Source organism: Balaenoptera acutorostrata, chromosome 7 (genome assembly GCF_949987535.1).
Source record: "Balaenoptera acutorostrata chromosome 7, mBalAcu1.1, whole genome shotgun sequence".
In the NCBI taxonomy this organism is placed as follows: domain Eukaryota; kingdom Metazoa; phylum Chordata; class Mammalia; order Artiodactyla; family Balaenopteridae; genus Balaenoptera; species Balaenoptera acutorostrata.
In genome coordinates this window covers 78,304,481-78,318,002 of record NC_080070.1, presented here as the reverse complement: position 1 = coordinate 78,318,002, position 13,522 = coordinate 78,304,481, and the positions used below count along the sequence as shown (strand labels likewise).

Below are 13,522 nucleotides of genomic sequence, written 5' to 3'. Positions count from 1 at the left end.
CATAAGTCTGCAGCCTCCTCCATACCAAAGTCTCTTCTTTACTAAGCTTTCTGTTTTGGCTTTGTGGTCCGTGGATACTCTTGCGAGTTGATTTTCTTCTTATTAGACTGGATCCTAAATCTTTGGGGGACATGTCCAAGGCATCAATTTCACTTTTGGATCCACCAGCTGCATTTTCTAATTCAATTTCATTTCCTTTTGTCTAAAATAAACAAGAAATATTCATAAGCTGGTTAGGCTCAGTTAACCAACAAAAAACTAGTCGCTTAACAGCAAATATCAAGGAAAGTGGCAATTTAAGTCTTTATAGGAAAAGGATCAAGTTAAACTGCTATTTTCTGGTGTGATTATATTTGAAAATTAAAACCACTAAATGAGTATTCCCATAAAATATGCTGAAAAAACATGGCATCTGTTCCATGTTATCTAGTCATATCCTTTTTGTGGGTGTTTCTGGCTCAATCATATTTGCTTTGGACCAGTGTTAACAGAAATACGGTGCAAACCATATTGTGAGCTACAATTTTCTTCAGTAGCCACGTTAAAAAAAAAGTAAGAGAGGTAAAATCAATTTTAATTATATATTTTACCTAACCTAATGTATCCAAGGTATTAGATCAACATGTAATCAGTGTAAAGACTTTCTGAGATATCCTGCTTATTTTTTTTTCTTTTTTTTTGGTGGACTAAGTCTAAGTCTTTGGACTCTGGTATGCACTTTCAACTTACAAACACTTCAATTCAGATTAACCACCGCTGAAGTGCTCAATAACCACATGTGGCTAGTGGCTACTTGAGTGGACAGCTCACTTTTAAGCCTTTTTTTAACTTTACTTTTCTCTAATTATCCTTCTTTAGTTTCCCTCCTTTCAAGAGGAAGAAAAAACCTCTAAAACACTGGTCAGATACTGAATCCCCCTCGCTTCCCACCCAAGTATTTTTTTCCCTCTTCTCAAGATAATCAACGGTAACATTTATTTATAGCACTGAACACAGCAAAATCAGCTTATGCCTAACATACTGTGCTTTAGGAAAATGCCAGAGTTAGACTATACCTGCATTGTGACAAGTTTGAAGTAAATGCCTTTCTCCTTCATGAGTTCATCATGACTGCCCTTCTCCACAGTGACTCCATCATCAAGACCAACAATGACATCAGCATTACGAACCGTGGACAAACGATGCGCGATCACAATGGTGGTCCGGCCTTCTCTGGCCTGAAGAGAGAAAAATTTGGTTTTGGAATACATGAACAATTATATGGAAAAACTCATTAATTCAATTTATATTTACTGACCACCAATGCCTTGGACATTGCAAAACGGTGTAAGCTATGTAAGATAGTCTCTACCTTCAGTAAATGTACAGTTAGTGGTTTAAAATGATGTTCTATTATAACTATAAACACAAATATTTCATTGCAGCTCTATTTACAATAGCCAGGACATGGAAGCAACCTAAGTGTCCATCATCAAATGAATGGATAAAGAAGATGTGGCACATATATACAATGGAATATTACTCAGCCATAAAAAGAAATGAAATGGAGGTATTTGTAATGAGGTGGATGGAGTTAGAGTCTGTCACACAGAGTGAAGTAAGTCAGAAAGAGAAAAACAAATACAGTATGCTAACACATATATATGGAATCTAAGGAAAAAAAAAAAAAGGTCATGAAGAACCTAGTGGCAAGATGGGAATAAAGACATAGACCTGACCCACCACCAGAGCCTCCCATCAAGCCTCTTAGATAGCCTCAACCACCAGAGGGCAGACAACAGAAGCAAGAAAAACTACAATCCTGCAGCCTGTGGACCAAAAACCACAGTTACAGAAAGACAGAGAAGATGAAAAGGCAGAGGGCTATGTACCAGATGAAGGAACAAGAAAAAACCCCAGAAAAACAACTAAATGAAGTGGAGATAGGCAACCTTCCAGAAAAAGAATTCAGAATAATGATAGTGAAGATGATCCAGGACCTCGGAATAAGAATGGAGGCAAAGATTGAGAAGATGCAAGAAATGATTAACAAAGACCTAGAAGAATTAAAGAACAAACAAACAGAGATGACCAATACAATAACTGAAATGAAAACTACACTAGAAGGAATCAATAGCAGAATAACTGAGGCAGAAGAACGGATAAGTGACCTGGAAGACAGAATGGTGGAATTCACTGCTGCGGAACAGACTAAAGAAAAAAGAATAAAAAGAAATGAAGACAGCCTAAGAGACCTCTGGGACAACATTAAACGCAACAACATTTGCATTATAGGGGTCCCAGAAGGAGAAGAGAGAAAGGACCAGAGAAAATATTTGAAGAGATTATAGTCGAAAACTTCCCTAACATGGGAAAGGAAATAGCCACCCAAGTCCAGGAAGCACAGAGAGTCCCATACAGAATAAACCCAAGGAGAAACACGCCGAGACACATAGTAATCAAAGTGGCAAAAATTAAAGACAAAGAAAAATTACTGAAAGCAGCAAGGGAAAAACGACAAATAACATACAAGGGAACTCCCATAAGGTTAACAGCTGATTTCTCAGCAGAAACTCTGCAAGCCAGAAGGGAGTGGCATGAAATACTTAAAGTGATGAAAGGGAAGAACCTACAACCAAGATTACTCTACCCAGCAAGGATCTCATTTAAATTTGATGGAGAAATCAAAAGCTTTACAGACAAGCAAAAGCTAAGAGAATTCAGCACCACCAAACCAGCTCTACAACAAATGCTAAAGGAACTTCTCTAAGTGGGAAACACAAGAGAAGAAAAGGACCTACAAAAACAAACCCCAAACAATTAAGAAAATGGTCATAGGAACATACATATCGATAATTACCTTAAACGTGAATGGATTAAATGCCCCAACCAAAAGACATAGACTGGCTGAATGGATACAAAAACAAGACCCATATATATGCTGTCTACAAGAGACCCACTTCAGACCTAGGGACACATACAGACTGAACGTGAGGGGATGGAAAAAGATATTCCATGCAAATGGAAATCAAAAGAAAGCTGGAGTAGCTATACTCATATCAGATAAAATAGACTTTAAAATAAAGAATGTGACAAGAGACAAGGAAGGACATTACATAATGATCCAGGGATCAATCCAAGAAGAAGATATAACAATTATAAATATATATGCACCCAACATAGGAGCACCTCAATACATAAGGCAACTGCTAACAGCTATAAAAGAGGAAATCGACAGTAACACAATAATAGTGGGGGACTTTAACACCTCACTTACACCAATGGACAGATCATCCAAAATGAAAATAAATAAGGAAACAGAAGCTTTAAATGATACAATAGACCAGATAGATTTAATTGATATATATAGGACATTCCATCCAAAAACGGCAGATTACACGTTCTTCTCAAGTGCACACGGAACATTCTCCAGGATAGATCACATCATGGGTCACAAATCAAGCCTCAGTAAATTTAAGAAAATTGGAATCATATCAAGCATCTTTTCTGACCACAACGCTATGAGATTAGAAATGAATTACAGGGAAAAAAACGTAAAAAAGACAAACACATGGAGGTTAAACAATACGTTACTAAATAACCAAGAGATCACTGAAGAAATCAAACAGGAAATAAAAAAATACCTAGAGACAAATGACAATGAAAACACGACGACCCAAAACCTATGGGATGCAGCCAAAGCGGTTCTAAGAGGGAAGTTTATAGCTATACAAGCCTACCTAAAGAAACAAGAAAAATCTCAAGTAAACAATCTAACATTACACCTAAAGAAACTAGAGAAAGAAGAACAAACAAAACCCAAAGTTAGCAGAAGGAAAGAAATCATAAAGATCAGAGCAGAAATAAATGAAATAGAAACAAAGAAAACAATAGCAAAGATCAATAAAACTAAAAGTTGGTTCTTTGAGAAGATAAACAAAATTGATAAGCCATTAGCCAGACTCATCAAGAAAAAGAGGGAGAGGACTCAAATCAATAAAATCAGAAATGAAAAAGGAGAAGTTACAACAGACACCACAGAAATACAAAGCATCCTAAGAGACTACTACAAGCAACTTTATGCCAATAAAATGGACAACCTGGAAGAAATGGACAAATTCTTAGAAAGGTATAACCTTCCAAGACTGAATCAGGAAGAAACAGAAAATATCAACAGACCAATCACAAGTAATGAAATTGAAACTGTGATTAAAAATCTTTCAACAAACAAAAGTCCAGGACCAGATGGCTTCACAGGTGAATTCTATCAAACATTTAGAGAAGAGCTAACACCCATCCTTCTCAAACTCTTCCAAAAAATTGCAGAGGAAGAAACTCTCCCAAACTCATTCTATGAGGCCACCATCACCCTGATACCAAAACCAGACAAAGACACTACAAAAAAAGAAAATTACAGACCAATATCACTGATGAATATAGATGCAAAAATCCTCAACAAAATACTAGCAAACAGAATCCAACAACACATTAAAAGGATCATACACCACGATCAAGTGGGATTTATCCCAGGGATGCAAGGATTCTTCAATATACGCAAATCAATCAATGTGATACACCATATTAACAAATTGAAGAATAAAAACCATATGATCATCTCAATAGATGCAGAAAAAGCTTTTGACAAAATTCAACACCCATTTCTGATAAAAACTCTCCAGAAAGTGGGCATAGAGGGAACCTACCTCAACATAATAAAGGCCATATATGACAAACCCACAGCAAACATCATTCTCAATGGTGAAAAACTGAAAGCATTTCCTCTAAGATCAGGAACGAGACAAGGATGTCCACTCTCACCACTATTATTCAACATAGTTCTGGAAGTCCTAGCCACGGCAATCAGAGAAGAAAAAGAAATAAAAGGAATACAAATTGGAAAAGAAGAAGTAAAACTGTCACTGTTTGTGGATGACATGATACTATACATAGAGAATCCTAAAACTGCCACCAGAAAACTGCTAGAGCTAATTAATGAATATGGTAAAGTTGCAGGTTACAAAATTAATGCACAGAAATCTCTTGCATTCCTATACACTAAGGATGAAAAATCTGAAAGAGAAATTATGGAAACACTCCCATTTACCATTGCAACAAAAAGAATAAAATACCTAGGAATAAACCTACCTAGGGAGACAAAAGACCTGTATGCAGAAAACTATAAGACACTGATGAAAGAAATTAAAGATGATACCAACAGATGGAGAGATATACCATGTTCTTGGATTGGAAGAATCAACATTGTGAAAATGAGTATACTACCCAAAGCAATCTACAGATTCAATGCAATCCCTATCAAATTACCAATGGCATTTTTTACGGAGCTAGAACAAATCATCTTAAAATTTGTATGGAGACACAAAAGACCCCGAATAGCCAAAGCAGTCTTGAGGCAAAAAAATGGAGCTGGAGGAATCAGACTCCCTGACTTCAGACTATACTACAAAGCTACAGTAATCAAGACAATATGGTACTGGCACAAAAACAGAAACATAGATCAATGGAACAAGATAGAAAGCCCAGAGATTAACCCACGCACCTATGGTCAACTAATCTATGACAAAGGAGGCAAAGATATACAATGGAGAAAAGACAGTCTCTTCAATAAGTGGTGCTGGGAAAACTGGACAGCCACATGTAAAAGAATGAAATTAGAATACTCCCTAACACCATACACAAAAATAAACTCAAAATGGATTAGAGACCTAAATATAAGCCTGGACACTATAAAACTCTTAGAGGAAAACATAGGAAGAACACTCTTTGACATAAATCACAGCAAGATCTTTTTCGATCCACCTCCTAGAGTAATGGAAATAAAAACAAAAATAAACAAGTGGGACCTAATGAAACTTCAAAGCTTTTGCACAGCAAAGGAAACCATAAACAAGACGAAAAGACAACCCTCAGAATGGGAGAAAATATTTGCAAATGAATCAACGGACAAAGGATTAATCTCCAAAATATATAAACAGCTCATTCAGCTCAATATCAAAGAAACAAACACCCCAATCCAAAAATGGGCAGAAGACCTAAATAGACATTTCTCCAAAGAAGACATACAGACGGCCACGAAGCACATGAAAAGATGCTCAACATCACTAATTATTAGAGAAATGCAAATCAAAACTACAATGAGGTATCACCTCACTCCTGTTAGAATGGGCATCATCAGAAAATCTACAAACAACAAATGCTGGAGAGGGTGTGGAGAAAAGGGAACCCTCTTGCACTGTTGGTGGGAATGTAAATTGATACAGCCACTATGGAAAACAATATGGAGGTTCCTTAAAAAACTAAAAATAGAATTACCATATGACCCAGCAATCCCACTACTGGGCATATACCCAGAGAAAACCGTAATTCAAAAAGACACGTGCACCCGAATGTTCATTGCAGCACTATTTACAATAGCCAGGTCATGGAAGCAACCTAAATGCCCATCAACAGACGAATGGATAAAGAAGTTGTGGTACATATATACAATGGAATATTACTCAGCCATAAAAAGGAACGAAATTGAGTCATTTGTTGAGACGTGGATGGATCTAGAGACTGTCATACAGAGTGAAGTAAGTCAGAAAGAGAAAAACAAATATCGTATATTAATGCATGTATGTGGAACCTAGAAAAATGGTACAGATGAGCCAGTTTGCAGGGCAGAAGTTGAGACACAGATGTAGAGAATGGACATATGGACACCAAGGGGGGAAAACTGCGATGAGGTGGGGATGGTGGTGTGCTGAATTGGGCGATTGGGATTGACATGTATACACTGATGTGTATAAAACTGATGCCTAATAAGAACCTGCAGTATAAAAAAACAAACAAAACAACTAATACTAAACTTTCATTGGGTTATTTGTATGGAAATATGTTAATATAAATGTTTCAGACATTACATGAAAAAAAAAAAAAAGACATAGACCTACTAGAGAATGGACTTGAGGATATGGGGAGGGGGAGGGGTGAGATGTGACAGGGTGAGAGAGTGTCATGTGCATATATACACCACCAAACGTAAAATAGATAGCTAGTGGGAAGCAGCCGCATAGCACAGGGAGATCAGCTCAGTGCTTTGTGACCACCTAGAGGGGTGGGATAGGGAGGGTGGGAGGGAGGAAGAGGCAAGAGGGAAGAGATATGGGAAGATATGTATATGTATAACTGATTCACTTTGTTATAAAGCAGAAACTAACACACCATTGTAAAGCAATTATACTTCAATAAAGATGTTTAAAAAAATAAATAAATAAATAAATAAATAAATAAATAAAAGCCCTATCTATGGTCAAAAAAAAAACCACAAATATGATAGTCTCATATTAATATTATGTAAGCCTCTAAGTATTTTACTCAACCTCTCGTAGCCTGTTTATAGTAATAATCAGGGGCTTATACAAAGTAAAACACCCTACAGCCCAAGAATTGGTCAATCAGAGCAGGTACAAGCCAGTTGCTATACTGGTGCATACGAGCTAGCATCAGTCCTGGGAATCACCATGTCCTATCTCACAGGACATTTGGATGATCAAGACACATAATAAATGTGAAGCAACAAAGTGCAGACTTCAGCGTTACATTGATCTGAACTCAAATCTTAGTTCTGCCATTTATGAATTCCAGGATTTTATACAAATCTTTTAACCTGTGTGAGGCTCAACTTATTCATCTATAAAATGGGGATAATAATATAGTGCTAATTTTTAGAGTAGTTGTGATAACTAAACACAATAATGCACAGGAAGCACTGTGATGTACACAGTAAGTGCTTAATAAATGATGTTTATTCCTAGGGAGAAGCATTATGGAAAAACTGAAGAGCTATGTAAATGTTTTAAATGCCCAATCTCATTTTTATTTTCACTTGGAACAGAGCCAGAGAACTAGAACTCGCCTGAGATTTCTTTAACCTTTGTAACTTTCCCAGTGCTTATAATGTTTGTTACTCTACATTTCTCTCCGGAAACTAGCAATAAAATTCTCAAAACAAACTAACAAAAAAAAGTTATCAGGATCAGTATGAAAAAGAGAAGTGAAAAACTCTGAGAAGAGAAATAAATACATGTCAGAAAAATACTCTCTAGGTGGTAGCAACTAGAAAGTAGAGAAGACAATGTATCAGCTCCATGGATGTTTTCAAAAGTTGGGGATGTGGTATTCCCCTCCCCCCAAAATGTGCATGCTAAAGAAAAGGTATTTTTAAATGCAACCTTTCTAAATTCATTTTATTTATAATTTAATACATAGTGCCATGGTAGAATTATAAGAAAATACAGATGTGAAACTATAGATAAGCAAAGTGAAGGGGGAAAAACGCAGCCACAATCCCATCTCTTTCTATTTTGGTTCACAGAAGTTTTAGTGACCTGCTTTTTCTTCTCTCAACAATCTATTACTCACTCTGACAGGATGTTTAGAGAAACAGTGTTGTTTTGTTATTACAGAGAGGAGGAACTGGAGCAAATATGAGTTCATCTTTGAATTCTACTGGGACACTTCAACTCGGAGCACTTATGGGTTAAAAGGTTTCCCCGTTCCTTGTCCTCACAGAGCTGGCCTGGTTACCATCATACACCAGAGACCAAGCACACGGTGCCTGGCAGAGCACAAGCACTCAAGTCCAAACTGGTGAATGAGTCACACAGACTCGAGAACTGCTGGAAGGTCAAACCCTGTTGATGGTCAAGGACATTTCATGGCTCAGGTAAGTTTCCAACACTCGCAGCTCTCCGGCACTTTCCTGAAGATAAGAGGTTTCCCACAGAGTCTTCAGTAGGCATTTAACATCTTGGAAACTGTAAACCTTCCCCTCGTTGACAACAGCAAAACCTCACAAAACCTAAATAACAGGGTCATCGCTAAGGCTAATAAGTTTTCAAGATCACAACGAAGACCAATTTTCATCTGAGTCTTAATTTCTCATTGTTCAATTTTAGAAATTCGCAAGTAGGGACTTCCCTGATGGCGCAGTGGTTTAGAATCCACCTGCCAACACAGGGGACACGGGTTCAAGCCCTGGTCCGGGAAGAAACCACATGCCGCAGAGTAACTAAGCCTGTGTGCCACAACTACTGAGCCCACGTGCCACAACTACTGAAACCCGCGCACCTAGAGCCCGTGCTCTGCATCAGGAGAAGCCACCGCAATGAAAAGCCCACGCACCACAACAAAGAGTAGCCCCTGCTCGCCGCAACTAGAGAAAGCCCGTGCGCAGAAATGAAGACCCAATGCAACCAAAAATAAAGAAAAAAAAAATTTGCAAGTATCTTTCAATGAAAGCTTATTCATCTCTACCTAAAAAAATACCAGAGAAATAAAGAGAAGTTAAACAAACAGACCCAAAGAGGCCTGATGGTTTTAATAGCTTAAAGAATCACTTTAGAAGAGATTTTTAAAAAAATATTAAGAAGAATTAACAACAGAATGTTCTTGTGCTTATAAATCAGCTAGGTTTGAAATGAGGTTCACCCACCTTATCCAGGGCCACCTGAACCACCGCTTCACTCTCAGTGTCCAGCGCTGAGGTGGCCTCATCCAGCAGTAGGATCTTGGGGTTGCGAACCAGGGCCCGAGCGATGGCGATCCTCTGCTTCTGTCCACCACTCAGCTGGGCCCCTCTCTCTCCAACCAGGGTGTCAAATTTCTACAACACAGAAACCACAGGAGGATTAAGCAACAGAATAAGCTATCTCAGCTCAGATTTTAAGATGGCAATCTTCCCTGGTGGTGCAGTGGTTAAGAATCCACAGGCCAATGCAGGAGACCCAGGTTTGAGCCCTGGTCTGGGAAGATCCCACATGCCACGGAGCAACTAAGCTTGTGCGCCACAACTACTGAGCCTGCGCTCTAGAGCCCACGAGCCACAACTACTGAGCCCGCGTGCCACAACTACTGCAGCCCACGTGCCAAGAGCCTGTGTTCCACAACAAAGAAAAGCCACTGCAATGAGAAGCCCACACACTGCAACAAAGAGTAGCCCCCACTCGCCGCAACTAGAGAAAGCCCACGCACAGCAACAAAGACCCAAAGCAGCCAAAAAATAAATAAATAAATTTGTTTAAAAAAAAAAAAAAAGATGGCAAGCAATCCCATAAACAACCCAAGCTTCACAGGCAGTATGGTCCAGTTCCTTAAACTTAGTAATAACCAATCCTAATTAAAAAAAATATGTACGTCTACTACTAGTTGATGCTGCTAGAGCTTTAAAATCTGAAGTCATCTTGACTTCCCTTCTTAGGAGGTTCCTCCCATTCAGGGTCATTTCCTAACTTCCTATGCATCAGGCCAGCATTTTATAACCCTCTAGCATGACAAAGATCGAGAAGGACTTACATTAGGCAGTTTCATGATGAAGTCATAGGCGCTGGCTTCCTTCACAGCTTTCTCAATCTCATCCATGGTTACATTTTCACGGCCATAGCGAATGTTCTCAGCTATCGTGGTAGCAAACAACACAGGTTCCTGACTCACCACACCGATAATTTCCCGCAGATACCTTACGTTGATGGTCCTGATGTCCTGTCCGTCAATACTGATCTGAAATAAAAAGTAGGTGTGATATTCACACACTGCACACTTGTGACGTATGATCTGCAAAGGTAACTCAGTGCCGCAGCACCTAGTTCAGCAAGAGACATCTCACCACGCCCTCCGTGGGGTCATAGAGCCTCTGTATCAGCTGGACCGTCGTGCTTTTCCCACAGCCGCTGTTTCCAACCAGGGCCACCGTCTGCCCACTCTCTACCTTCAAGTTGAGGCCCTTCAAGATCTATCATGATGAATGAGAAATAAACTTAGAAGCAATACACAGATTTTGGGACTATGAACTGACAGTTCAATTCAAAACTAGGTTTAAATACACTTTTTTTTTTAAACAATCTCTAAAGGAAAGTATCAGAAACTCTTCATCCAATACATTGTTGAATCACTGATTAATCATTTATCACTGTACCTTAACTTCGTTTCGAGATGGGTAATTGAAGTGAACATTTTTGAATTCCAGATTTCCCTTAATATTATCGGGTTTGTGCCCACTCTCCGAATAGCTGTCAATGCTGGGTTTCTGAACAGAATAAAATTTCAGAAGATGACGAGGTTACAATAACTACTTTTAGTGACATCTGTGGAGAGTTGAATAAAGTGATAAAGGAAATCGACTTTTTTAGACAGATAGATACATGGTCAGCCCAGACTTACGTTATCAATGATCTTGAAGATTTCATAAGCTGCTCCTCTTGCATTTGCAAATGCCTCAATGCTTGGAGACGCCTGTCCAACACTAAAAGCCCCAATTAATACAGAAAAGAAGACCTGAGGAATGTGAAGGAAAAACATCAAGTTACTTAGTGTTTAGTACATTTTTTTTCATACTTCTTCTAACATCGCTAATTAAATTTTTAAATGGCAAAGGCAACATATGAATACTGGCTGTTAAAAATATTTTTTAAGTTGAAGTACTTTTCAGTTTAGAATGCTGAATTAGTCTTACCGGCTCAGTGAAACAATAAATTCTATATGACTAAAATATTTTTATATGTCTTCAGTGGCCAAGAATTTTGGTTTAGGTCATCAGTAGGGTACAGTGGAAACAAACCCTATTATGAGAGTCAGAAGCCCAAAGTCTGAATCCTGGATTGAGCACTGACTGGCTTTATGTCTTCAGGCGATTCCCCTAGATCTTTGGGCTTCCATTTCTTTATTTGCAAAAACAGGCAAGATTCTATCTGTTTTCCCTACCGGGCAACCTTAGTATTCTTGTATCAAGTGAAACGGTACATATGAGAATACTTTGTAAACTATAAAGCACACATCCTTTATCAGATGGGAGTCTTTCTGCCCTCCACCAGATTGTATTCTCTTTGAGGTCTGATGAACCGTTTGTTTTTGTTTGTTTGTTTTGCATTTTGCCCAAATCAGTTTCTTATTGGTAGACCTGACACGGTGTTTCTTCAGGGGTTAAAGGGAACTAATGTCACTATGCATTTCTTTCTAAATCACACAGCAGTTATATTACCCAACAACTTATATAGAAGGAATTTTGCTAAGTGATTCTATATTCATGTTCTCGGTTAGTCCTTTACAACAACACTAAAAATTATAGCACCTTATTCCTGTCATTTCCATTTTGCAGAAGAGGCAATAGAGTCTTGAAAAGTCTACGGGGCTGAACCAAATCATACAGCTAATAAGTGGCACAGCCGGAATTTGAACCAAGATGGCCTGATATCAAATCCCAGGCTCTTGCTCGCTATTCTTTGCATTATTTAATAATTCTTCAAAAATATATTCTCCAACAGTCAAACCAACACTACTAAATTTCATTGGCATTTTAATAGTGAGTCACCTCTTAATATAACATCACTTACAGTGAGTACTTGTCCAATAGAATATTCTTCTGAGAGGACTAAGGAGGTCCCATACCAGAACGCCAGAGCATATGATGCATAGATCAACAGGAAAGCAGCACCCATAGAAATGTTGGCTGTAATAGCTTTCTTTATTCCAATTCTTTTAGCTTCTTCCAAATTTTTGTTGTACCTGGGAGAAGTAACAAAAATTAGCACACATACCTATAAATCTTATGAAACGGGTCAATACAGCATGATGGTTATTGCGTACACAGGATGTACCACGGCCTGGGGGAGGTGTTTCACATGTCTTTTCTCCTTTTGTCCACACACTGATCCTATGATGTTAGTATTATGTTAATCCCTTCTTGTAGAAGACGAAACTGAGGCCTTATGGAAATTAAGTAATTTGTCGAGGGATGTTCTAAAAAGCACCTTCTCTGACTTCAGCAATAGTGAAATAAATGAAGTAATACTTAACGAACTTCCAGAACTTGCATCGTTTCATACGTAAAACAAAACAGAAGCTATGAAAACACTTGTGTTTTCCCTTTAAAATCTGCATGTGTTTTAAATGTACTGCTAAAATGAAGATATAATGCTAGAAAGTGCTAAGTACAGGTGAGTCCTTTAAACCTCTGAACATCAAGTCTGCTGCCCGCCCTGCTTCCCCCTGGGCCTGCTGGAAGAACCAAATGAGAAAATACATGTGTGAGAGCATTTTAAGAGCTCTGAACTGCCATCTAAGACTTTTTACATGTAAATAAACTGTCTAGTTTATCTCACTTCCACAGATGTTTATTTTAAAAATCACTGACCTGAAAACATTATTTGGCTTAAAAGTATATAATAATCCATCACTATATATCAGGGTCCCCCTCCTCAGCCTTTCTATACATTGCCTACTACCCTTCCCCTCTGTCAATGCTTCCGACGTTGGTCCTGTCATGGCTACTCACTGCTGGAGGGAGGGGCTCTCCCTGGTGGCTTGGGCCACCCAAGGCCTTCTGGCTGCCTCAAGGACGGAGCAAATCAAGATCTCAGTACTATAACCCTGTAATCTGTTCACAGCACAAAAATCTGCACTACATTAGCCAAACTTGGAGAACACCTGTTAATAATTCTTACAGCAAATACAGGGAATTACACAAAAGAAGGCAAAAACAAGGAAGCAA

At 38.5% G+C, this 13,522-nt stretch overlaps 1 protein-coding gene across 3 annotated transcripts in view; it reads right to left on the bottom strand.

Annotated features, from left to right (window-relative positions):
- Positions 1-13,522, bottom strand: part of ABCB1 (ATP binding cassette subfamily B member 1) — a 116,302-nt gene that overhangs the window by 40,224 nt on the left and 62,556 nt on the right. For all 3 annotated transcript variants that reach the window (XM_007170299.2, XM_057549499.1, XM_057549500.1), the window contains 8 exons: positions 12,366-12,537; positions 11,197-11,310; positions 10,952-11,062; positions 10,643-10,768; positions 10,333-10,536; positions 9,473-9,643; positions 1,056-1,217; positions 26-202 (listed from right to left, as the gene is read on the bottom strand). In XM_007170299.2, the coding sequence (XP_007170361.2) occupies positions 26-202; positions 1,056-1,217; positions 9,473-9,643; positions 10,333-10,536; positions 10,643-10,768; positions 10,952-11,062; positions 11,197-11,310; positions 12,366-12,537 (1,237 nt within the window). The remainder of the gene's footprint in view (positions 1-25; positions 203-1,055; positions 1,218-9,472; positions 9,644-10,332; positions 10,537-10,642; positions 10,769-10,951; positions 11,063-11,196; positions 11,311-12,365; positions 12,538-13,522) is intronic.